At 38.3% G+C, this 26,667-nt stretch overlaps 1 protein-coding gene across 37 annotated transcripts in view; it reads left to right on the top strand.

Annotated features, from left to right (window-relative positions):
- The window catches only part of Celf2 (CUGBP Elav-like family member 2), an 830,356-nt gene that overhangs the window by 687,660 nt on the left and 116,029 nt on the right, over nt 1–26,667 (top strand). For all 37 annotated transcript variants that reach the window (XM_087181290.1, XM_087181288.1, XM_087181297.1 and 34 more), the window contains one exon: nt 22,791–22,873. In XM_087181290.1, the coding sequence (XP_087037416.1) occupies nt 22,791–22,873 (83 nt within the window). The remainder of the gene's footprint in view (nt 1–22,790; nt 22,874–26,667) is intronic.

The raw sequence follows: 26,667 nt of genomic DNA, 5'->3' as shown, positions 1-26,667 counted from the left end.
TGAGCATTCTTATCACTTTTAAGGAGCCAGCTGTCCAGCCTGTATAGCTCTGCAGTCCCAGGCTGGGATCTTGTCAAACTCCTACACAGTAAGTAATGTTTAGTCACGGTTGAGACAAAACTCTTCCAGTATACTCCCAAAATAATACAGCACGGGGCTCTGAGGAAGCACCACCTCCTGAATTAGTAAGTATTCCACTTTGTCCCGGTGAGGTTGGAGGTTAGAGAAGATGATACAGTTACTCAGATTCACCACCCGTGCTGCTTCCTTTATTCTAGTAGCTTTACAGAGTGCCAGCTGGTTTTGATTCCCAAGAAGCCGAATAGCCTTGTGTCAGAAATGTGCCACCATGCAACTGACCATTGGAGGGGAGACCGTGGTGTCAGCTGCTAATACCCATGTACCAGATTGCACAAGAGCTGGATTTCTGTGGAAGTCAGCCACTCTGCTCTTATACCTCCTCCAAAACAACTCCCCCATGACAGGTTGTCATAACACTACCAAGTAAGCCTTGTTATTTTGGAAAGGAGTCAGGAACTTTGAGATCTGATTCAAACAGTATTAACTCCCTATGTATCCTGAGGTATATTGCCCACCCTCTCAGAGCCCTTTCACAGGGTTGATATGAAATTCAGATGAGATGCCTAAGATCCAGAGCTTTTCAACTCTGTGCGTTAAAATCACCTAGAGAAATCGAAAAACAAAAACACCCATATCCTGAGTCCACTCTCAGAAATCTTGATTTAATTTCTCTGCCAGTGAGTCCAAGCAACATCCGAAGATTTTCAGGTGATTCTAATATGCAGCTGGAATTGAGAAGGACCAAGAGTGACAAGGCAAGAATTCTCCGATAAATTTAGTTTGGTGTTACTGTCAACTTACTTTGACAATGTCTAAAAATTTAATACTCTTCACATACAAATAATGGAATCAGTAATGACTGTTTTGTCTTTCTTAACATAGTTGCTACCTTTGGTCATTTTTAATGGGCATTAACTACCACAATTCACAGCCCTGAAAGCAGACTGCCCAAATGTTCAACTTCCGCTGAGTTTCCAGTGATTTCTCTGCAATGATAATAGTTTTTCTCTTAGAGAAGTGGGCTGTTTCATGGACTATGAGGAGCCAGGCCTAGCCTCTCTAAGGCTGTAATTGCCCCCTGACTGGAAAACCCTTAAGGGCTGTTTCATTGAGGCAGGGAAAAGAATGGTTTTGATGGATAAGGTAATGAATTTTAGTCTGAGTCTTACAGCTAAGCGGGTCTGTAGGAAATCACAGGTTTATGTGAATGTGAAGAGAACAACTCAGAAGTTTCACAGTGACAAGATAAGTGCAGTAATTATATTTAAATGAGTACAGAGGAAAATTTCACCACAAACTGCATTAACTAAAGAAGGTTCTCTACAATGGGATGTAATTGAATTAATAGTAAGATCTGTGTTCCTGCTGCTGCCTGGCCAGCTCTGTCTGGGGCCGGTTTGGTCTTCAGCCAAGCAATCCTGTTTGTCCTACCGAGAATTCATGGGGGAGGGTCAGAAGATATCAAACCTACCAAATGTTGGGTGTTTACCAGAAGACATAACACCTCTTGAGGGCACAAAATAGTTTTTGCTATGACAAAGTAATAATGCAAGAATGTGATCTTTTAAGACACTGCTTGATTTTATATATGTTTGTAATGTTTGTTAATAGAGTAGCTTTTCTAGGAAATTGTACAATGTATGTGCTTATATATGTTCACATATATATATTTTATGTTTATAGATTTCTAAGTAATCCTGGGAAAGAGGCTGAGTGGATTCAATTAGCCTCATTTTATAAAAGAGAAAACTGAGATTTTCACAGCTTAAATAGTGGTCATATAGGTAGGAATTTGTTAGATCAGAAGGAATATGAAGATCTTATAAAATCCTCAGTTTCATGATTTTGTTTTGTAGTTTTTCACTTTTACTTTAAACTTTTAGAAACAAAATTTTTAAACTGAGTTTTCATTTTTGAGAAAGTTGAAAATTTTGAAATGAAAGACTGGCCTTTCCCCATAATCCAAATATGTCTAATTGTATGTATTCATCTACTCCTTCAGAATTTGTCAGTTCTTTTCCTGCAGAGGTTATCCTGAAATATCCAAGGTCCAAATATTGATCACTGAATGGTGGGAAGAAATATGAAGCCATCTACATAACAGAAAATTGCCCCTGTATCCTTCAAATAAACTCTTCCTAACCTCATTTTTGTTATTATTAGCAAAGATCAATTACATGTTAATGTACTGTGATATTTTACTTTGGCTATAATGGTAAATTTATCAGAAATTCACCGAAATAGCACTTTCTGAGCTGAAAGAAAGTGATGATAGTTGCAAACTCCCATGGGCATTATTTACCATGGGGAAGTTCAACTCCACTTTTATTTGCCACCTCTTTCACAGAAAAGAGCCATCCCTCATATTTTATAGTGCTTTCTGGTAATAAAGATACTGATGATTCTTTTTTGGACTAGCCATGATCTCAAGAAGGAATGGAGGTGAATTCTGACTTCAGTAGCCTCTGCTCTGAATTATAATTTTCAGTAGGCCACTTTTAGGTATCTTGTGGCACCAGTACCGTCTCAGTATAATGGAGATGGGAACACCCTTCCCTGCATAGTTAAGAAGCTTTTGAAGTGCCTTTTAGGAAACTATAGAAACCTGTGATATTTACTGTCAGTGTCCTACTGTGGATTTAAGCTCGCCTCCTATCACACTTCTGTGTGTGAAAATATTTCTCATTCAGTTACAACAGAGTAATGTCACACTTGGCACTTTTACTGTCTTTTTCCTAGACTATCCTCAGAGTGCTTTCTGGGAATTTAACTACTAGTTGACTCACTTTTCTCTGCTGGGGAGAATAGAAACACAGCAAACACCAAGGGGAGATCCATTCTTCAGTAGGTCATTCTGGGAAGGCAGTGAGAAAATTTGGTATTCCCTGACTCCTGCTCTTGTGGTTTTGCTACATCAGGTCATGAGGTCTCTGAAATTATGCATAGGCATCATTTCTTTCTATCCCCTACTATTTCCTAGGCATCAGACATAGACCTGCCACACCTATCCAGGACACTAGCAGTGCTTGTGGAAGGAGGTGTCATTAAGGAAATAGGACAAGGGATAAATTGTATTTAAAGTTTTGGCTGGCTTATAACTGAAATCAGGATAAAAATGAATCTGTCATAGCTTTGATACTATAAACCAAGGCCTGGACACCACCACAGTTGTACATTTGCTAGAGAAAAAGAGAGAAAAGGATCACACACAGGAAGCAGTGATCTCTAACTGGTAGTGTTCTATATGAACTGGCCCTGGTATTCTGGATGTCATTTTTCTTCTGGCTTCTTCCACATTGCCTCCCATTTGAGGCCCAGAACATTCAGCTGTGCCAAAGAGTGAGTGGGAAAATCGCCTTATTATTATCCCAAGTGGAAAACATAGTGGCTTTTTGAATGTCTTCATTCACAGACTCAGTCACACAAAATATTAATACTCTTTCTTGAGCATTGCAGAACAGAGTCTTCATTTAAACTCCCTTGTCTACAGCTATGAAGAAAGAACACCTCATGGGAAAAAAATTAGCCCCTTGAGAATTACTTTTATCCTTTGCATTTGCATATAGTTTGAATTCATAATTGAGCTATTTTTATTGGTTAACAACTGTATTATAATATAAATCCATGAATATGTAATTTACAGTCATTTAGACCAATCATCCCACGGTAACCCTGGGAAGCTCCTGAGCCTTGTCAGCCTCTTTTTGGAGGAAGAAAATAAAGACATGGGGATAAACTTGCTGAAAGTTGCTGAGCTTCTGCTATGGTCAAGTGAAGTTTTTAAACTAGAGAGTTGAATGTGATTAAAAAACACATTCAAATAGAATTCATTAATTAATAAGGCATTTTCACATTATTCTTCTAATTTATTCCCCTTTTGGTCCCAAGAAAAGCCAGGGTAGAGGTTAGCATCTTCATTGTGCACAGAAATTTGTAGCTGGAGAGGGTCAGTGACTTGCCCAAGCTGGGAGACTTAGGACTAAAACCACCATACCTGAGTCTCGGGCCTACACTTTCTGTTAGACCAAGGTGACTGTTGAATTCAGAACCGTCCTATTGTACTGTACAACACCCACATGTATAAAAAAGGTTTTGTGGCTTAAGTGGCATCCATTTTCATCTCAGGTTTCAGTTCCCATAAAATAAACAGATTCTGGGTAGCAAATGGCCCCTTATCAAATGTCACAGAGGAAAATAAAAGCATAATTTTCTCTGCTCTCAGAATACAAAGTAAACTCCAGGTTGCCTGATAACTCCGATGAAAGCCACAGCACAGCATTTATTGGCCAACTCTCAATGAGCCACCTTTCTTTTAAATACACAGTGGAAGTAACACAGGCTGTCCTTTGGGCTGCCTTGCTTGCTACACTGAATAGAATCTCTTCTGTTTGACTTGCACAAACAGGCTGGGGGAAGAGGGAGCCAACTCACAAATCTTTATTGTCAAATAGGTGTCTGATATTTAGGTGTGTGCAGATAAAATGTGGTTAGATTTCCTGCATGTTTAGCTTAATCGTATATATTTATTGCTGATTTTAATTCATTCCCTTATGGGGACTCTTCTGTATCTTTTTGATACTGATAACATAATTAAAAATATTTCTTAATATTTTGTTTTGATTACTTTTTTTAAAATGTATTTTTGTGGCAGCTTCAAGGCAATTGCAAAATACTATCTTTTTCAATACAGAAGTTGGATTAAAACTTACAGTAACTATCACCTGGTAACCAGACCCCATATGACAATGTCAACATTCACCAGTGATTTATTGCTTTAAATTGGAATCAGCTGATATGTGGCTCCACAGTTTTTAACTCTGCAGGATTAATCTGGAACCTGCTAGTGCACATGAAATAGTTGTTTTATCTGCTGTTCTAAGACTGATGAAATGTTTAAAAGATGGCTGTGTAATCAGTCTGTTATCTCCTAGTGTTCCAGCTTATTCTGTTCCATGTGGCAGTGTACAATCTCAGAAGTAATTATTCTGCTGAAGTTAACATGGGAGCCACAGGTAGAAACTGATAAAAACTGCATTCAGCAAGCTCTTTCCTGAACTGGATGGTTCTATTTTGTTATCTTTGTGGGAAAATAGAGGCTGTGATGGCCAGACCTCCTAGAAACCTAGACGCCTAGGGCACAGCCTAGAAGACAGAACATTTAATCTATTGCCAAATGTCTTGTTCTACCTCTGATCTTTTTTTTTTTCCATTTTTAGATAAACTTGATCAGACTAGGCATTATTTCACTCATTTAGACATAGGTAGGCCCATTGGAAATAAAGATGCTGATGCTTAGAGTTTTCTTTAGTTTTGAAAACAATCGAAAGATATCCAGTTAAAGAATGTGGTGGGTTTTTTTTTTTAATTTAGACCAGTGTCCCATTTTTACCACCTTACTTTTATTAGGGAGCTATTGAAGGAGACCTGAAAAGAACAGGTCATGTGCTCTGACACCCAACATTTTCTACAAAGCATCTGAAAAAAAGCATCATAGATTTTTTTTTCATAAACTGTGTAGTTTCTATGGATGATAATTGTTGTTTGTAAAGATGTTAGCAGTAATCTGTAGGCTGTCATTGATATTTCAAGGAAGACCTGGGACTCAAAATCTTTTATATAAAAATCTGCCAATTAGACCACACAGCCTATCTTCGAATGGTAAGTAAAATATGAGATTTTCAAATTAAGAGGGAAAAAGCATGATGAATTGTGTCATAGGGCAGGATTTTTTTTTAATAGTAGCAAAGTTTTATTAAAGTCAAGAAAAGAAACCAGCTCTGCAGAGCAAGTTTGGGCCAAGTAAAAGTAGGGAAAGAAGTATGCCCTACAGCATGAGGATGGGCCACCATGCAAAAGTAAACACAGTAGCTGCAGTTCGTTTCTCGTAGACCAACAGTAGTTTACCTGTAGTGTAACCAAGGCAGAAGCTGAGAATAGGAAGATGGGCAGTTGCATGACTTTTTTTTTTTTTTTTTTTGATGGTACCAGGGATTAAACTCAGGACCTTGTGCTTGCAAGCTGGGCGCAGTGCCATTGAGCTAAACCCCAGGCCCTGCATGACTATTTTTATAGGTGAGAAATTATTAAAGAAGAAGTGAACTGTTTTATTAGAACTCGAGAATTATGGCTTCTGGCACTAACATTTTTAATTAGAAACTAGCTGGAAGCCATTAGTTAAGAAGATATCACAGTACAAGATGTATTTGTATCTGTTTTCTTGTGATGTTTTCTTCCTCTCCCTAATTCAGTTGCCAGTCATCTCTTGGCCCCTTCTCTCTTCCTCTTGAAATGAAGTTAATCACTTCTAAATGGAAAACACTTCTTTTGTCATTACTTGCGTGAAGGCCATACTTGCTATTGCTTCCTGTCGAGAAGTGCCAGAGTAGATGCCAGCTAGTGAGCAGAGAAGACCCATGTGCACACACTGTGGATTGTGTATTAGATGCCTCTAGGCTAGAGAGAACAATAGTTGCCCTCCATGCCCCCCTATGCCTAGTATGTCTTCTCTTGGAGAAGTATAGTTAATTCCATGGAGTCCATTTCTAATTACTATTGTAAGCAGGCCCTCTAGACTTCACTCAGCATGTCTGTTATAGGGAAAACATCATCAGTATTTTTTATAAGTTAAAATATTAACCAAGACACAGAAAGCTAGCCTTGATGGCTGGAAATTTAGACTTTGTTCTTTATGTTCCACAAGATACTTACTGCTTCTCTAAATCAGCAAACCAATCAGTATTTAAGCTTCAAATAACCTAGAGGTGCTCTAATTGGATGGCCTGAATTTCTCACCTGGGAACTTTCAGAGCAGCCAGCACCCAGCTATATCCCGGCTTGATGTCACAAAACTGGGTCATGGGAGTATGCTCCAGAGAATATATTTTAGGACAGATCTTCTAGGGAGAGATTTTAAGAGACCTTCTAGATTTCTAGTTGCAGTTGAGAATGAATGATGTTAAAATTTACTCAAACTTTGTATTAAAACTCTGGCCCTGAACCACCAAATGCCACTTCTACTCTCATTTCGTTATAGTGTACATGGTCACATAGCAGGGATCTAGCAAACGTAGTTTCAGCTGGTGCTCCACTACAGTCTTGGTACTAGGAAATGAAGGAGAGAGTGGATTTTGATGGACAGCTCATAGTCTTTGCCACAGTGTCCTTTGTTGTATATTTCTCAAACTACCTAGACCAGTAGTGGCGAACTTACGGCACACAGTGCCACAGCAGGCATGCAGAGCCCTCTGTTAGCACATGACTGAAGTCTCCCCAGCCAAGGCTTGATAAATTGTCAACATGCACACAATACCAAAGGTCACAATAATTGTGCAAAAGCACACCAAATGCAAACTTTTACCTTTCAATAAAAACTTGTTTTCATCATTGAAAGCTCTGTTATTGTGTTTTTCTTTTAAGACAAAAGTTGTTAATGTGTGAGTTGTTTTTTCTAAAGCCTCAGTATTCAGGTTTAACTGCAGTGTTAGCACTTTGTGATAAATAAGCAAGGTTTGGGCACTCCGTCTTGAAAAGGTTCTTTTTTTTTTGGTACCGGGGATCAAACTCGGGACCTTGCACTTGCGAGGCAGGCGGCAGCACCACTGAGCTAGATCCCCAGCCTGAAAAGGTTCTTTCACCATCACTGACCTAGAAGATAAAAATCCCAGGAGACAGGGACGTACAGATTACCAGCCCTTCCCCCTGAAAAACCTGAGCTAGTAAGTCTGGATGGTTCCATTCTAGGGGATTTATCTACAAAAATTTTTGAGAAATACTGGTTTAAGAAATAACTAAATTGTGGAAAAGCAGCTTTTATATTTCTTATAATCTTCTATTAAGAACCCTATGTGGTAAAGAATTGTGGCAGTCCACATGGAAGAACCTAATACCTCCAGGGACCCTTTCTTACCCAGAGTCAGTCTCAGAATGTCGCTGGAGGGCTCATTGTGTAGATATAACACTAACACATATGTTCCAACCTGAATTTTGTATGATTTAGGTCAAATACATGGAATATATCAATTTATGACAGCACTTTAATGCATAGTTCAGAGTATAAGGTCAACTAATACATCTTTTATATTGGTCAGCTTTCCTGTCTCTAGGACAACTGCCTGACATACACAGCTTAAAGGAAGAAATGGTTTATTTTGGTTCACAGTTTCAGTCCATTATCAGCAGGCTCCAACACAGAAACATCATGATTGGAAGAGTGCAGTGGAGCAGAGCTGCTCACTTTTTGGCAGCCAAGAAGCAGAGCACAGGGGAAGAGTACTGCTGAGAAATACATACTCTCCAAAGGCAAGGCGCCAGTGAGCCATCTCCAACGGGGCCCTACCTCCTCACAACACATTCAGCCTTGAACACCAGTGCATTCATCTACTAATGAGGACAGCAACAATGAGATAATCCATTGACCCCCCCCAGGAGTCTCTTAATCCAGTAAAGTTGACAATTAAGATTAACTGGCACTTTTAGAATATTCTTCCTGTCATTATGACTCCTGTCACAATGTTGAAGCTCTACATGGAAGTTAAAAGCTGAAGTATACTGGATAAACCATGATTGAATTTTTTTGTCAGTGACCAATATTATTTATTACCCTAAAAATGAAGAATGGAAAATTTCTCTACCCAGCCTTTCAAATACACCAGGAGAATGACACAGTGGGTCAGGTAGATCTTTTGTAAGCTTTTCATTGATTTTAATCTTACTCCTTGGTACTCAGCCGTCACATAAACTATGTCTCTTTTGACAAACTGGGATAGCCCACAACAATTACACTGATGAAATTAAGTCTTCTGACACTAAGTATTCCAGGCCCTAAAGAAAAGATATTTGGAATATCACTATTTTGGAATGTTTGAGCTACTGATCTTGTTGTAGAATATAATTTAGAATTAACTTTGAGATCCTTATTAGTGGGAGAAAATCTTTTAACTATAAAAAAGTATTATTATCATTTGTTATCTGCACAATTAGGAAGCAATAGAGTTCAGCAGAGACTCTGCCATATAAATAATCTTTGTTGCCTAGAGCTCTTTAGCTTATTACAGAGTATTTTATCACATGCCTTTCTTCCCACCCCCATCTTTATAATTGTGTGTGTGTGTGTTTGTGCATGTGTTTGAAATCCAAACAAGAAGTGGCCCTGAAGTCTAAAAAGCTTAAAGACTTGGAAATCTATCTTCATCCAGTCATTTAAGGAAGAAATAGGACTCTGAGGGAGATTTCCTCTCTCTTTTTTTAAAGGTTTAATAGAAGAATAAGTGTCATTGGCAACGATTGAGAAAAATGAAAGTTTTTAGATCAAATACTACTTCAGTGTGTGTACAGTGTAGGAAGGTTGATAGATGACATGTTCCTCCTAAAATGAAACCCACTGGCTGCTGATCAGTGCGTGGTGTATAGCATTACCTGAAATCCTGAAGTGAATGACATATTTCACTTTTCCCTCTCTGAGATGTTCCAGGGAGAGATTCTGTGGCAAGGAAGACAAATCATTCTACTGCTAATGAATGAACATTTAACTCTGCAGCTAAATTTTAGGCACACCAAGTACAAGGGCCAGGTGTTACATTTTTCTTGTATCCATTTTTCTTGTTATACTTATTTCCTAAAAAATGGAAAGCCACATTGAATATCTTTCTAATTAGATATTTAGGACAGTGAAGAAGCAGGCCAGTCTTTGGCATGAATAACCGTACCTAATTGGATGCAGGTCCAGGCTTTGTTATAACCAGGTAGGTGAAGCTCTATATAGATGTCACCTCTTCCTGCCTCTGTGACTTTTACTGGAAATGGGAACTTAAATTAGAAGGTGGTTGCGTAGATCCCTTTTCTTTCCTGGGCTCAACATTTGAAGTTGCTCACAATGAAATCAGGATCCACCCTTGTCCACAACCACAATATAACTAGTTTGTCACTTCTTCCCTGCCACCTCATTTTTGGGGTCATTTTTCTTCTTTCATGACACCACTACATGCCCCACTGTTCTCAATATATAACTTTTAGCAAAGGTGGCCATTAGAGGTTTGTGTACATTGCAGTATATAAATCATTGGAAAAACAGATCTCAGTGTTGTTTCTTGTAAGGGATTTTTATTTTACCCTGAATATAAGTTTCAGACTAAAAGCATGAATCTCAAAGGAGGAGAGGAAAGATTGGAAGAGAAAATAAAAGAGGGCATTTATGTAGGCTTTGCTGACACCGCCATGGCTTTCATCTGTTGTCCCAAGGTCATTATTAACATTAGCTCCTCTACTTTCAAAAGTGTCCTTACTTGGATGATGAATTATTTGATCACCCTATGTAAAAAGGAAACATTCCTGGTGCCCCTAAATTATAAAGTGGAAGGAAGGAAACAATCTACCTTTATTTGGTACTTTCTGTAGGCCAGATTCCAATTAGCACTATGTACATAATGTTATTAAATGGATAGAACCAAATATGTCTTATCTAACCATTAAACCACATGTGTCTTAGGTCAGAAATTAGTATCAAAATCACTCCTCAGGAAATGGACGAAGAGTGAACTCCTTTTACCACTAGTAACCCAAATGTGAAAGGCTCATGGAACTTGAAAGTCTAAAAGACTATAATGCTATATGTTGAGCAGATGGGGAAAGGCCCTGAGGAGAGTGAATCACTAAGCCTTACCAGGGATCCTGGATGCCTAGCACTACAATACCCTGTTGGGGGGACCAAGGAAGCCTAAGACATGACTGCTGAGATGAGAATTAGGGTAGCATGAGAATGAAGAGATGGGAGCTCTCAAAATGCAGTCAAGCCAGTGAGAACTTGTTTGTCCAGGAGGTGCCTAACACACCTGGAGGTGATGCCCCAGTCTTCCACCTGACTTATGCTGTATTTTCTGATTCTGATCCTAGGCATTTAGAACACCACATCTTAATGTGAAACCCAATATTACTGCTTCTTTTCTTCCTTTGTTTTTGCTAAATTAAAAGGAAGTGACAAACCTGTGATTAAAAATCCTTTGGTAGTAATGAAACGTGGGTGTGCTCATTAGAGAGCAACAGGTTTGATTTCAAGCTATTTTAGGGAACTTTTGCCTTTTGAAGCCATACCATAGAGTGCACAATTGGGGAAAATTTTGTTATACTCTGAATAGGAAAGTCAATCAAAAGGATTCCATTAAAATTGATTGACTATTTAGAGGCCATGTAAATGGATGTTCAGAGTATTCAAAGGCCGTGCAAATGGCTGATCTTTGCTAGTTCAAGTAATTACTTTAGAAGGCAAGGCAACAAAATCAATGCTCAGCCCTATTAAAGGGCTCATGGTCATCCTGTAGGAAAGATGCTCCCTTGCCCTCCCTTCCAACCAGAGACTGAGTGGTGTATTAGAGACAGCTTAGCATGTACCGTGCCTATCACTGCTGCCGTGCACGTGCCTCTCTCTCAATTTCATTTGTTATAAAATTGGGGCCACACTGCAGCCTGTCCCTTTCTGCCTTAAAGGGAACCTGGGGAAGGTCTGTTTGGGCTCAGGACTCCATAGAGAAACAAGATAAATTTAAGGTAGACTGTTATCCACCTTCTGACATTTATTAAGCAGTTTCGTGTGTATGCCAGGAGCTGTTACACATTCTTATAAATTATCTTTTAAATACATTTATGATATCACTGCTATTACTAAGTCCAATGTTATAAATAAGAATCAGGCTCAAAGAGGTTAAGTCATTTGTCAAGCACTTGGTCAGTCTAAGATGCTAATAAGAGATGACTGACTCTGGACTCACTATGAAACATTATGAATAAACCAGGAGCAAAATATGCAGTATCACTTTGAAAACTGTCGTCGTTTTTGCCATAAGAACTCAGGAACCACTATATATTTGGCTCCAAAGTGAATTTCTTATATGATTTCCACTGTTCCGGACAATTCATAAAAATACCTCCCTCTCTGATCTATATGCACATGAAATGTGGCTTAGTTATTTTTGGAGTGGGGTAGAGGCACTTACGATAAAAGCCATACATATTAGCTCTCCAGAGTCATATACCACAAGAAAAAGTCTAAAGTAAGTCCAAATCTTTAACATAGTATTATGGTTTCTGTAGCCAGTGGGTTTGCCTCTCCATTTCACTTTAAGACCAACGTCAGAGTGAGGAAGCAGATAACTTTCTTATTCCAGTTCCAGAAGAAATACCTTTGTTCTACTCTGAATTGTAATTGATCCTTTGAGAGTTCAGAGGCACCTACCACAGATCAATAAAAAGTTAAAATACCACTGATAAGTGCTGAGGTACAGGGCTAAGCTATGGTATATCTAAGCTAACTTGAGAGCCTGTATTATTAGTCTAACAAGCATATGTTGGTACACCATGTAAACAGAACAGTGAAGTTGGAACTGAAGAGACTGGCCTGCCCTGGAAGCATCTGATAGCCCAGTGTGCTGACATTGTGAATCATAGGAAAATAGATATGATTTTAACCTACTGTCATTGCTTCTGGACTTCTAATTATAATGCCATCTTATCCTCAGGAGAATCTATACTATGAAATAAACCTATATTAGAAGCTTCCTTGTAATGAGGTCCTTCAGTACTTTGGAAACTAAATCCTTTTTAATTGGATTCAAGGCAGAATTATCTGATACTAAATTTAACCCTGTGAAGCCTTCCCTGATACATGTGACAGTATCTTGGCTCGCTCAGCCCTTGCAGAAGGAGCATCGTTGCCATCCCTACTGCCACCCAGTCTCTGCCTCATCAGGAAGCCTCCTGAGACATTGGCCAGCTTTTGGACCAGTCCCACTGGCTTCTACTTGGTTTCTCATATTCATCCTGAAGTTAGCATTTTTCTTTAAAAAAAAAAAATATGGTCCTTCTTCTAGAATTAGTATCTGAAAAAAAATAGAAAATGTAATCAAATCCTCTCTACTTATTTTCTTTCATTCCAAAGTTCACACAGCCCTTTCTGTAACAAAGAGTGACTGCTTTTTTTTCTTCCCAGTGTCCCCAGTGTTGGCTTCATAAGTATGCACCTCACTCATAAACTTACCCTTCTGATGCTTGAAGCAGAGAGAGATCTGGAAATAGCTAAACTCAGTGGTGATAAAAGGATGAAATTAAAATTGTTTTTTTCTTTATAAAACTTTATTTCAACATAATTATGCTTACACAAATACACTCATTGATTAAAAGAATGCAGTTTTACTTAGCCTACACAGTTTCAGCCAAAAACTTGGTGCATAGTTTAACACATTTACAATGACCATACATGCAAGACATCCCACTGAGCAGCTTGTATCACCTAATGGGACTGTCCCATACTGCCCAATGGGACAGTCATGCATGTACCACTCGTGGTTTAAGCTGGTGAGAATGTGTTAAGATTTTTGAAAGGATTTGCAGTCTGATTCATTTTTATCTATTAAAAATGGATAAAAGATCCTTCAGTTGCTGCTAAAGAAGGCAACAAGAACCTTGAGAAAATAGGTTTCATATACTTCTACAGCTATTAGACAGTTGAAATGGTTTAATATAAGTAGCTTATTTCAGAGAGGCAAAAAGAAAAAGCAGATTCCTGTAATTTTGTCCTTGATTTTTCTTGATGTTTTGCTTTAGTTGAAATTTGCATAATAATAGGTTAGGAAGTCTTGCAGTACATTCATCAGTCCTCAGTTTCTTTTCCAGGAGACTTGTAAATGATCTAAGTTTAAAAAAAAACACTCTATTTTCTTGGCAGATTTAAAAGGTGTGCCTGTCTTCAAGGGACATGTGTGTATCAGAGAATGCTTCCTCCAAGAGAAGCCCCCAGCCCAGTATCCTGGATCTTGTGGAAGTTATCAGAAGTGTGGTCACTGCTTGACAGGTGGAGAACTTGAGGGAAGGCGTGGAGTTGCCAGCAAGATCCATGCTCCCTCTTTGGCTGAGAGGTTGGCTCAGATGTGCTGTCTAGGAGTAAGCCCATTGGAGAGCAAGTCAGGATTGTCAGAGTAGCATTGGCTCACTGCCTCAGGCCACCAGATAAAGAAGTGCAGATACTGTTTTGTCACTGAAAATTCCCCAGGAGATTCCCTTGGGATGGCATTTGGTAATTCAAATAGTGGTGTCTACATAATTCAAGTACTGAAAGAAGAATGGCATCAACCCTTCTCTGCTTCCTAGGTAGTGGCCAGATGGTAATATTTTTTACATCAGGGTGCCAATTATATCAGATTCTATAAAACTAAGCTAATTGGATATGGTTTCATTAAAAGTTGATTTCTACAAAAAGAGGCATTTGTATTGGGCAGCTGCTATTCTAGCCATGAAAGTCCTACTTTTGGAGGAAAAAAAAACGGTTTGCCTTAGGTTACTATTGAAGGGACATTTAAAACAAAAGATTTAGGTTATAAAAAGACATTTGCAGGCTGGGGATTTAGCTCAGTGGTTCTGCCACCTGCCTCGCCAGTCTAAGGGCCCGAGTTCAATCCCCGGTACCAAAAAAAAAGACATTCGAGTGACATGAAAGGAGTCTGAAGTAGTTGTGGGGGTCTTTCAGAGTAAGGCACAACCTACCAGGTGGTCCAAGGAATGGTCTCCATATGCAAGGCATTGACTTGGAGGATGTCAATCTGCTAGTAATTATCAGGATGGTTTTGCCCTTGCTCTTACCTATTTGTGTGACTAGGGGCAGTCTGTAAAATGGAAAGAGGTGGAGTGTTAGGCTGGTAGAGTTAGCTTGTAAAATTCTGTGATTCTACAGAAGGGACATAGAAACCCTGAGAAAGCAGTAGCATTTTAATTTCTATTTCTTTATTCTATTTGCAGTTTAAAGTAGTAAGAGGTGGAGGGATGCAAAATAAACAAAGCCTGCAAGTTCTTCCTTTTAGCTAACTACATTTGCTTCAGTTGAAACTCTTCATTCTTTCTTCTCAGTTTATGTCATTGCAACCATCTTAGTTTGCCATCCAGGTATATAGGCACCACAGTAAAGAAGTCCTAAGCAGAAATACTTAAGTGTGCTCACAGACTGAATTGTAAATGGAGCTTGTAAAATCAATAATATCACATTTTAAGTCATATCTTGCATCCCTTAAGAGCAAGTAGTGTGCTCAGGACAAAGCAGAAGGAATTAACACCTTAGGACACCAGGCCCCAGAGGCCGAGTCAATAAAAGTGCATCTCATGTGACTTTAATTGGCAAAGCCAGGTCTTCTGGGTGGGAAGACTTTTGGCTGAGGAAGAAGTCACATCTGTGACTCTCCAGGATGCCACATGGCCTTCAGAAGGATCTTCGTACTTTCTAAGAATGGCATTTTGCCCTTGTCTTTTGCCTTAAGATGCTCAGATGTAGCCACCTTCTAGACACCCTCTCTCTTTTTTAAAAGTCAATGCTAAATTTTCCTTAAAATTTGATTCAGGGAGGTTTATGGGAGTTTTTGTACCTTTCAATGCTTTGTGGAAACTGACAGTATAGGATCTTGGCAGGGGTAAAGCCAATGATTGATACTTGAAACTGTAAATGTAGGAGATTCATTTAAGCACAAAATGTACCACTCAGATCAGCACCTTTTTGACTCTAAAAATAGTATTAAATTCCCCACAGGGTGGCTACGATTGAGGGAGAAAATAGAGTATAAGGGGAATCGTATATGAGGAATATATGTCCTTTTGCTTAAACTGGCTTGCGTGCTCCTGACTTGACAAGAAACCAAGATCCCAATTGCAGTTCCACTTGTGTAAACCAGGCACCTGATTTGCCTGCAAATGTGGGCACAAAAGAGAGCTTCATTCACAGAAAGGAAGAAATCATAGCAGGTTCACTACTTTAGCCTTCCAGGGCCTTAGTCTCTTGATCTGTCAGCCCCTTAGAATTCAAAGGCAGCCTGTAAAGAAATTTTTGATTTACAGCATGATGACTTTGTTGATGTCTTGAATATTGAATATATCTTGAATTGAATTTAGCGCCAGGATTATTACTTTGTTTTGTTTTGGTTTTTGATCCGAGAACAGAGGTCAATCATTAAATTGTCATTCTGTGGCTGTTTTCAAGCAATTATTTGCTTAGACTTAGAAAACAAAGTAGATTTCATATGTTTGAGATTGTTGAATGGCCTTAAGACATGGATAAGCCCCTCTGCATTCACTTAGACACCTCATACACAATGTCATAAGCTCTAAGCCTGAAATTCTTTTTACCACCTTAGCCACAGAATTATACAAAATCATTTTTTGCCTTTTCTCCCCATTCCTCAAGTCTTATGGTTATTTGTACTTTTTAAAAAATGCTTTGCAATTTTGCTGATCAGGAAGAGAATTAGCAATTAGAACTCAAACATTCCAAATAGGCACTTTTTGCCACTTCAGGGAACACTTTATGCAGGAGACTTATCGTCTGCCCAGGCTGGTGCTGTAGGATTAGCCATCAGACATGTTTCATTTATCCCCACCATACATGGGGTCAGCTGCTGTCATTGAGAGAGTGCTTTGTTAGTGTGTGATCTGAAATTCCTGCCCTGCAGCTGATGAGTGACTATTTCAACAATTGAAAACCATTCAAGTCAATGACCTCCTGTCTGTATGCTTGGATTCTTTAAAAACAGACACACAGATTTAACAAAAGCTGCCTTACTGTCCATAGAGTCACCTGCTTAACAAAAACTGCCTTTTAAAAGTGGTATGTCCAAAGTATCAAATTTTCATTCTATTTTTCTCCAATTTGGTAAGGGTTAGAAACTTCAGTGGATGTTTCTTTAATAAGTGTGGTGTCATTTTTCATAAGGGTAGAATTAATTTTAAAATCTAATCTGTAGTATAATTCTCTAGGCTATGTCTGTACTACCTTCTGCAGTGAAAAGAATGTAAATAAATTGCTGTGTGAATCAGGACAAGTCATGCAATAAACTGGTTATTTCTATGCAAGCAATACTTTTTTTGCCCTGTGAATATTATTATCAAGAGTTTCCAAGTTAAGATTTTCAGGAAAAACAGCTGTAGTTTGAAAAGATTTGTGATAATCCAGATGGTTTCTTTGAGGATAAATCTGCTTGATCATTTTAAAATTAGTCTTTCAATAAATTTGAATGTTTTCTTTATGATTTTAAAGGACAGAGAGTAAGCGGGGCGGGGGGTCGGTCTCGCACTGGCCTGTGTTAATGGGGGCTTTATCTTTGGAAATAGCAAAAACCTTGAATACTGTCTCAAGTTATCTGGCAAATAAGCTGGCAAAATACCTGCAGAAACTCTTTATGACAGCAAAAACTATTAGTGAAAAGATATAGATAGACACCAACTACTCTGTTTGGAGTATGTAGCACTCAGCCTCTCTGGGAATTGCCACTTTCAGATTCTGATACATGATGTTATAATCATATCTCACAATTATAATACTGATTACAGATTGCTTTACCAGCTGAACATATGCTACTCTATTGCTGAACTTACGCATTTCTAGGAATTGGGGCAGTAAAAGGCTCCAAGAGCCCAGAAGGGATGACACAGAGAAAGTCTGAAATAGGTAGCTTTTCTGTGCCCAGTGCCCAGACTCATCTTGCTATTTCCTGACCACCCAAAGATGCTCCCTGTAAAGCCTCACACAGGCTTACTTAAGAGTGTCCCCCAGGATCTCTTCCATCTTCTTTGTTGTTCTATGTTCCCTCCCTAAGGGCGCTGCTAGATTTTCAAAGTTAAACAGCAGAATTAATTCACAGTGCAATGCTAGTGGCCAGTAAGCTTGAATGCATTGCCCCCCTAAAGTATGTGCAGAGTCATCAGAATCTTTTGGTGATCAACAAAAGGAGTCATCAGTGGAAATGTTAGGTTCTCTGTGTACTGGAGACTCATACTGGGTTTTGGAATCAGCTCTCAAGTTTCACCTGTGTACCTATTTCACCTATGAATTTTAAAATTCCCAGTTAGGACTAATGTGAGGGAGATTCATAAATGGACACATGAGGAATGCTTGGATTTTTTTTGTATTGTTTCAACTTCCAAAGCTTTTATTAACCCAATGGATTGTTGAAATTGTTGCATGAATATCAGGAAGTAACCTGGTGGAGAGACATCACATTTGTCTTTTCTAATTTGGCTGCTGCCCCTGGCAAAAACTCCTGAATGAGTGGATAAGGGTGGCACAAATTGTAAAGTGTAAGTGCTTATTAGACAGTGTCAAATGAGCAAACCACGAAAATGTGGAACAGCAAAAATTACCAGCATTAAGCAGAAATGTGAGGGTTCAGACTTATTAAAGCACCTGATTCATCAAACTGCATCAGCCTCTGCTGACCCCAGAGTCCCCTGGCCAGTCACTCCTTTTTGTTTTGGTTTTGTTGTTGTTTGATGATGATGATGATGATGATGATGATGATGATGATGATGATGATGTGTTTATTTTATGTGGAACAAGGCTCTTTTCTCTGTACTCCATGGACAGCAGGAAAAGGGTGGATCCCAGACATGAACACAGGCCTGAGGGACTGGTACCCTCTGATACGTGTTGCAACCACTGACCACTGAAGAACATCTGGGTATTGTAGATGTTTAACCACCCACCTGACACTGATGTTGAAACAGAACCTGCAGAGGGAGGGAGGCATGTCCCCTGAATCCAAAGGCTGAGCCATCTGGCGTTACAGCTGACCTGGAAATGAATCCAGTACATTTCAAACCTGAGTTACAGCTGGCGTGGGGAAATCTAAGAGACAGGTGGTTCCCATAACAGCTGTACTTTCAGTTAGGGCCAGCAAGAAAGAAAATTGTTGAGCCTTCATGGGTTTTCTGGGATCTATAGTAGCTCCCTGGCATTTTGGGTTTCTCATATAGGAGAAATCATGCAATATAGATTTTTTTTTAAAAGAAACTGTAACTGGTGTCTGGGACAGTACTCATAGAACCAACAATCTTTCTGATACAGCCTGATTCTGGAAACGTACCAGAGTCCCATTAGAAGAGAAATACTAACTGCTGCATCTAAAATGACTCTTTTAACTTGGAGGTCTGTATTATTACTCTGCAAATTTTAAGGTAACCCAGCCAAACACTGTTTTAAGTGAATTATTATGCATGCCAAATGTAATATGTCATTTTTAACCATATAAGTTAAAAATAATTTTAAAATGTGTTCTGAATGAAACACTATGGTGAAATATCCAATGGATTCTTTGGGATAGGGTGAAGGATTTTAGACCTGGTTATTATTCATTGATCAGAGGTAGTAAAACTAGGGTTAACTAAGGTACAGAGAAGATGAGATATTTTCTTCTAAGTCATTCAAGAACCAAACTATAAAACCAAAAGAAGAGTTTTGGAGGTGATATTCTCAGTCTTTCTGTGTGTCCCAGGACCTGTACATTTGTACCAGTTGCTATATGTACGAGGGTGCCCAGCCTAAGCTGTGAATAGGAGCAGAAATGTAGCTTGGGCTCTGCTCACCAAGCCATGGACTGTGGTGAGGGGCTGTGCCCACTTAAGATGGGGCCACCTTTTTTTTTGTATGGGAGATTGAACTTAGGACCTTGTGCTTGCCAGGCAGGTGCGGTGCCACTGAACTACATTCCCCAGCCCTGGATACCTTTTTTGAATTCACAAGTTTACTTGCCAAGCATAGCACTGTTGGAGTTGAGCTGTTGCTTTGTGGTAAATGAACAGTGAAATAAGCTGGTCACTCATGTTACCTAAGATAGTCTCCCATGTGCTACACTAAAACTAGAGATTATCTTGATACAGTCTTAAAGAATCTCTGTTTAAGTGGATATGAAGTCAAAGTGTTATGAGCTCTATGTCATTTGAAAAGGAAATGTAGTGATCGGTCTCTGAAAGAGCTGGAGACTTATGGTATTCCCAGCTCCTCTTCTGTACACTAGGGACCTCTCTTCATTCCTTTCCCCACCTCTCCTGCTTACCAGCTTCAAAATTACCTTTCCTCAAAAAATAGAAAAAGAAAAAGAAAAACAAAAGAAAGAAAAAACCAAATCACCAATAAAAGAACCTTTTCTAAGAAGAAAGCACTTTAGTCAAATTCACACTAAGGGAAATAGCTAAAGGGAATTAAATGTCTCATTTCCCAGTGGTACCATTTTAATACTTAGGTGGATGGATGGTCCTCACGGGCTCTTGGGCAGTGAGAAGCAGTAGGGATTTAGTTTGAGTGACCAAGGTAGGAGAGGTTCCTTTACTCCTAAGACTACTTTATGTTGGTCAAAGCTCTTCAAATTGGCCTAACACCAAGGACACACAGTTTCCTCAGTTTACATCATCATTCATCGTTCCTTTTGTCTTCTCATTGTATTTACCTTCCCATTTTCAATCCCCTTCCATTTTTCTGTTCTTTTAGGCCAAACTATACTTTTCATTCTTGACCCTAAGTTTTTTTATTCTCCATTCCCTTTTTTTTTGGAGACAAGGTCTCACAATTTAGTTCAGGCTGGCTTTGAACTCATTATGTAGCCCAGGCTGGCCTTGAACTCACGGTAATCCTTCTGCCTCAACCTGCCAAGTACCAGGATTATAGGCTTGTAGCACCACACCCAGCAGCTTTTTCATTCTTGACTCTGAGCATATTTTTCATTTCCTGAGCTTTTCTCTTCTTTAATTGCGTTCATTCCAGCCAAGTGAACACTGCTTGTCACTTTTTTTTTTTAAGTAGATCATACCCTCAAAAGTCACCTTCTTCTGGGCCAGGGATTTAGCTCAGTGGTTCTGCTGCTTGCCTCACAAGCACAAGGACCTGAGTTCAATCCCTGGTACCAAAAAAAAAGTCACCTTCTTCAAAGGGTCGTATTTTTTTTTTAAGCTTTGATTATTAATGAAGTTGAAATTTAGAACTTCTCAATTACATCCTTATCTGGAAGCCACCCATATCAGCTTAGGAGAATGAAAGAACTTACTAAGAGTTTTTGCTAGAAGCATGTGGAGAGCTTTTCCTGTTTTTGTTTCTGTACTAAGCCTAGTGATGCATGTTTTATATTTTTCCCTCTAAAAATTATTATGATAGGTTACTAGAAATTGGGAATTTCTTGTTTAATATTATTCCTTGATTATGAGTTATTCTTACAGGTTTTCTGAGGCTTTCATTATGCCATTATGCTTTCATTATGCCTATGTCACATTAGTTAAGTTAATCAGTTCGGTAGAAGGTCTACTGTCAAGTAACGTGGCCAAGTGGACTTTTGTCAAAGAAATCAAAATAGCTGAAGTAAAGATCACATAAAGATGGTCAGTCTTTCCATTTATGATTCTTAAACTTCTTAATTTTGATTTCCCACTATCATCCAAATGATATATTTCAAGGGTTTCTGATCCTTGGATGCATGGCATTTTTTAAATGCCAAGAAACTAGGGTCATACTCTTTGTCCAAAAGGTGAAGGTTTTGAATATTTTAATCTTGGTATAAGACAAAAAATTCTACATTTTTTTTTCAAATGAGGAGGAAACATCTTAGATATCTTTAAGAATGTTGCATAAATGGTATCATGCTCCTGTTCCACTGAATGAATATTATATTTTGAGAAGTCAGAATGCCAGTGTGTGACTAAATCTATGATCCCTTGCAATGCCCGCTCTCTGCCTGCAACTGTGTTTTTTTGTTCTGCTTTTTGTTATATTTGCATCATTCCTTAAATATAGCCCATACTGATGTCTAAGTGCTATACATTTCTCTCAGGTTTTCTGCACTTGCGGTGTGAGTACCCTTCTAAGCTCATCCCATCCTTCTCTGGCTCCATGCATTAGGACCCTTTCCCAAAGCTGAGTTAAAATATATATAGTTTTACAGAGTGCCTCATTCCATTTTTTTCCTCATCCCCAGCTAACCAAAGACAGCCTAGATCAAAGGTAGTATCTTTTTTAGTTTAACTTTTAAAAGTTTTTATTTACTCCCTTTTCCCAAGCCCAATAGTGCTAAGAAACTGCATGCTGATTAAAATATTGTTAACCAGCATCTTTATAAGTTGAAGAAGGGACAGCTATTCTTCAGGGCACTGAAGGAATTGTTTAAGGTTTCAACATCTTCTTTGAGGAAGGAATTTGGTTAGAAAGAGGGTATCTGCTGGCCTGCCCTGCAGGGGCTTTGAGCCAGTACTCACTCCATGGGCTCTTGGAAATGAGGAGTCCAGAGGTGTGCCACAGCCATACTTACTGCACAGATCAGAGTTCCATCAGATTGTAACTTAATTTCTAAATTGTCTAAAACACAGCCTTTCATTTTGGCAAACAAGGTTGAGTAGTCATGAGTATAGAACTTTCCATTATGTACTATGGTGCAGATAAAAAAGAATATCCTCACTTTTAAGAAACTCACAATCCAGTTGCCTAAACCTTTGAGGTTAGAAAGTGTTTTCAAAGTATGATGTTCTAGAGATACCCTTTAAGAAAATTACATTAGTGTAAGTTTATTGTTACTGTTAGTGTAGTTATTGTTACTGTGATTAAATACTTCTCTTCATGTAGTTGCTATGTGACAAGTCCCATTAACACCTTACCTCATGCCACCACCTCCCACCCTCATTCTTGAATAGCTCTATTCCAGATAGCTGGTACACAGAGTTATGAATTGATCTCCATTGTGGGTAAAGCTAATAAATGCGATTTAGATGAAAGGCACTGTGTAAATGCTTGAGATGTTGTTATTACTGTTCTCATGCACTTTATTATTTTTAAATTGTGCATCCTTTTAAGTAGATTATTTGTTCACCACAGTCTCCATTATATCTAAGCAAAGCATTCACAGAAATTTCTAAAATCTTTTTATTTCTCTCTGTAGGTTGTTGTTTCGTAACATTTTATACAAGAAAAGCTGCACTTGAAGCCCAGAATGCACTGCACAATATTAAAACTTTACCTGGGGTGAGTCGGTTTACTTTTGTACCACAATCACTTTATTGCTTGAAAATGGTCCTTTCAACTGAAGGTTCTAGTTATAGGTTCTTAGTGCCAAAAATGACTTTGGTCTTTTGAGGGGTGTGCTGACCCGTGTGTTCCCTACAGCAGCCAGACCAGCTGGCCAGCCCATAACGAAGCACTGGCATTAATGCTGATGGGAAGAGCTCTCAAACAGCAGGTCCCCTGGTTAGAAAATCAGAGTGACCCCACTGGGTATAGCGGCTGCCAAAGACTATCAGGTGGGCTAAGATTTTAAAAGGAAAAAAAAAACCCAATACACACAAGTGAAGCAAATGGAAAAGGAAAAGCTTTTACTCACCAGGAGCCCCTTTTCAAATTTAGTCTTTAGATTTTCTTTTGAAAGAACAAAATGTACCCTGTACAGCCATAATATTAAGCCTCCTAATGATTTCTAAACAGCCAATGGTGGTTAACAAAGTCAGTGTTTTAACGTCCAATTTGTGGCTTCATGTTGATACAGAACAGAAAATACAAAGCTTACAGTATTTTTTTCCATTTCCTTCCCAGTAATATTCAATGATTAGTACAATACACTAGAAATGAACTGATGTTGCATAGAGAAACTTCATCAGAATAAATTATTTTAAAGGATTTTGTGGCACTCATATATTGCATGCAAGTATAAATTTCCCTATGCTGTTTGGATATTTTCCCAAATATCAGTGATGAGCTCATTCAATATCATAATGATATGCATTGGTTATAATGAAGGAACTGGATAAACAGTACAGTTATATTGAACTTATTGAAACTTGGTTTAGTAAAACAAAGATAAAATAATGCCCATAATGTTTTCTGGATGCAATTCTAACTTTATCTCTCTCTGTACTCATATACTAAAATGTGTGTGTGCATGCACATGCATACTAACATGGGCACACATACATATTTTATCCCCATACCCTCAGAAAAGATAGCATTTGTGTAATTCACCATAGCTCCATTCAAAATTTTATATTTATAGTTGCAAGATGCTCAACAAAATGTCTTCAGAGTATTAAGCTTTTTAATCACTCAACTAATAAATTATGAACCTTAATCCTGAATCATGCCACTTTGGTTTTCCTTTTTTTCATAAGAGCAAATCAAAGAATAGAAAAGCAAGTATGTGGTACCAGAATGATCCCTCCCTATATAACTACTCCTTGAAACTTCCAAGGTAATTTTTAGTAAGGCTGCTTTTATTAAGTCTAAGTGTTTTGCTTAGTGACTTTTTAAAAAGTAGTAGTATTTCAGCTTAATTCTCCATGTAAATAGAATTTTTCCAATGTAATTCTAGAAGATTGCAGTGTTAGGTCACATTGCTGAATGAAGCAATCATGGCATTTACTGGCCCAGCCAGCAATAGAAGGCAATAATTTTTATATTCCAGGATCCTAATCAAATGCAAAGACCACTTTTGTGTTCTTTCTCTTAAAAATAAATGCTTTACAATAATTAGTACACAAAATTCCTCCTATATGTCTTAAAAAATTACTTGAGATGAATCGTTATTTACCATTTAAAGTATAATATAGTTTGATGCCAGATAGCATCATATTTTAACTGAATGCAAAGCTTGATTAATTTGGATGCATCCCCTGTACTAGAAGCACATCTCCCAGCATGCCCTATTCCTATGTGAAGACACTTTCCAGAAACCCAGAGTTAATTTGAACAGGTCATGTTGCAATGCATAAAAAGGCTGACTGAGTATGCTTCTGTTTGGGATATCTCATTCTGACCCTTTTCTTGGCAAACAAATAACACCTTCTGTATGTATTTCTTAATAGTGTGCTTTTTTTCCTCTTCCTAATACTTCTGCGTGTGAAATTTAGAAGTGATAACTTTGGAGACCCATTATTAAGGGCAATAATATTCGAGTTGGAAAAAGATGATTGATAAGATTGTTTTTTGGTTTCTTTTTAGCCGTTTCAATTTCATATGCCCAATTACTTGAGGAAGACTAAACAAAAATTTGAAAAGTCAGATCTAATTTGCAAGGCTCATAGCCTTCACAGTGTATACATTTGCTCCATTTGCTGTTTTAAATGTGGTAAATGGGGACGGAGTTCCACATCTCTCGGCTCTATCTGATAAACATCGCCCTTAACAGCTGCAAGAAAAACATGAAAGTGGTTGCCTTTCAGCTGTAAGCCTTTGGTGGACAAGAAGAAATGAGACCAGACATAAAAGATTAATACATATTCTTGGGAAAAAATATTACAGGGAGCCTTGCTGTTTGATTACAAGGCTTGGAATTCGTCAACATTTCCATAATTCTAAACCAATATACACCTGTTTTCCCACTGTGATGTGAAGGCATAACTTAATTTAACAGAACCCCTGCTGTGCTAAATCTCTCATTAAATACCAAGTGAGTTCGGTAATTTAAAGTTGTGGCACTACTATTTTAACCAGTTGCCTTCATATTATGAAATTAATAAGAAATTAATGATGCACTTTGCCATATGCCTTCAATTTCCTTCTGAATAAAAATAAAACGAATAAAGAAAAATGCTTCACCAGCTGACACTTTAAAGCTTTTCTGGTTGTAATCATTTTCCTGCGGATAAAATCCATTAAAAAGGCACTTGCTGCTTTTTTTTTAAAGTGTCCAAAACTTTCCATTTATAACAAGATCAAATGGTGCTGTTTTTTTTTTTCCAATGCAGTTTTCTTTTGCAGTTGATGTTTTTGTATCTTAAGGAACTTTAACTGTGCAACCCAACTTGATTAATGTTTAGAGGTTTGCTTTCCCTTTATGTGCTGTCTTCCTATCATGAAGGAAACAAAGACCTTGGTTAGTACAGGGTGGGAAACAAGTTGATAGGACTGTCTATATGGAGTTGAAAGTGTTTGCTCTTTGTTTTCAATTTAAAAGTACACTCCTTTTCATATTGTGTTTTAGAGACCCTTTAAATGGGCCGTTGGGGAAAGGATGGTGGGATTAAGGTGAAGAATCAGGGCCTTACTGAGCAGTGCAAAGTGATTTGGGACACATTTCTCAAGCCTGCCTTTTACTTTGTAACTAAGATACTGGATCTTGTATCTTCTGAAATATTCAGCATAAATCCTAGAAATATAATACTACAAATAAAAGGAGCAAATTCAACATCTTCATACAGAAAAACAATGAGAAGCTAAAAATCATTTCCTTGGTTTGATAAATTTTCCTCTGGAAAAGGTTACTTGATGGTTAAGCTACAGATTAAATGTTAGGTACAGTGCCCATTAATTACTGATATTTCATAAAAATAATCACAAATGGTTATTGGGTGCTTGCTCCAAGCCAGGAACTTAGCTAGGCACTGGGATGAAATAGCTAAGGTCCAGCCTGATGAGGCCTCTAGTTGGTCTCACCATGAGGATGGGAATTAGTACATACTTGCTTTATACTTTTGTGCTTTTCCAGTGGTGACAGAATACCAGTTTTGTGTCACACACACACACACACACACACACACACTCACACACTCTCGAGAGCCTGGTAAGTAATGCTCTTGTAGCCTGAAGGGAATACGATTAACTGTCTGAAAAGGCTGGGTGCTTGATGAGCCATTGGGGTTTGGTGCAGCATCATTAGATTGCCTCTTTCTTCCAGTGCTGTGCCTTTTGCGTTCTTGAACAAATTTTAGTTGCCTCTGCTTTGATGGTGTAGTAAATTGTGCTTAAAGGTAGTCTCCTTTATTTAGGGTTTCACACAGGCAAAACTAAGTGATGGTGTTGTTCAGTAAATGTGTGATTGTCTATTATAT

This window comes from Heterocephalus glaber, unplaced genomic scaffold, assembly GCF_053883595.1.
Source record: "Heterocephalus glaber isolate CG9 unplaced genomic scaffold, H.glaber_assembly_v1.0 deba00001472, whole genome shotgun sequence".
Lineage (NCBI taxonomy): Eukaryota > Metazoa > Chordata > Mammalia > Rodentia > Bathyergidae > Heterocephalus > Heterocephalus glaber.
Note: the sequence above shows the minus strand (reverse complement) of the source record. Positions and strands in the feature narration are given on the sequence as shown.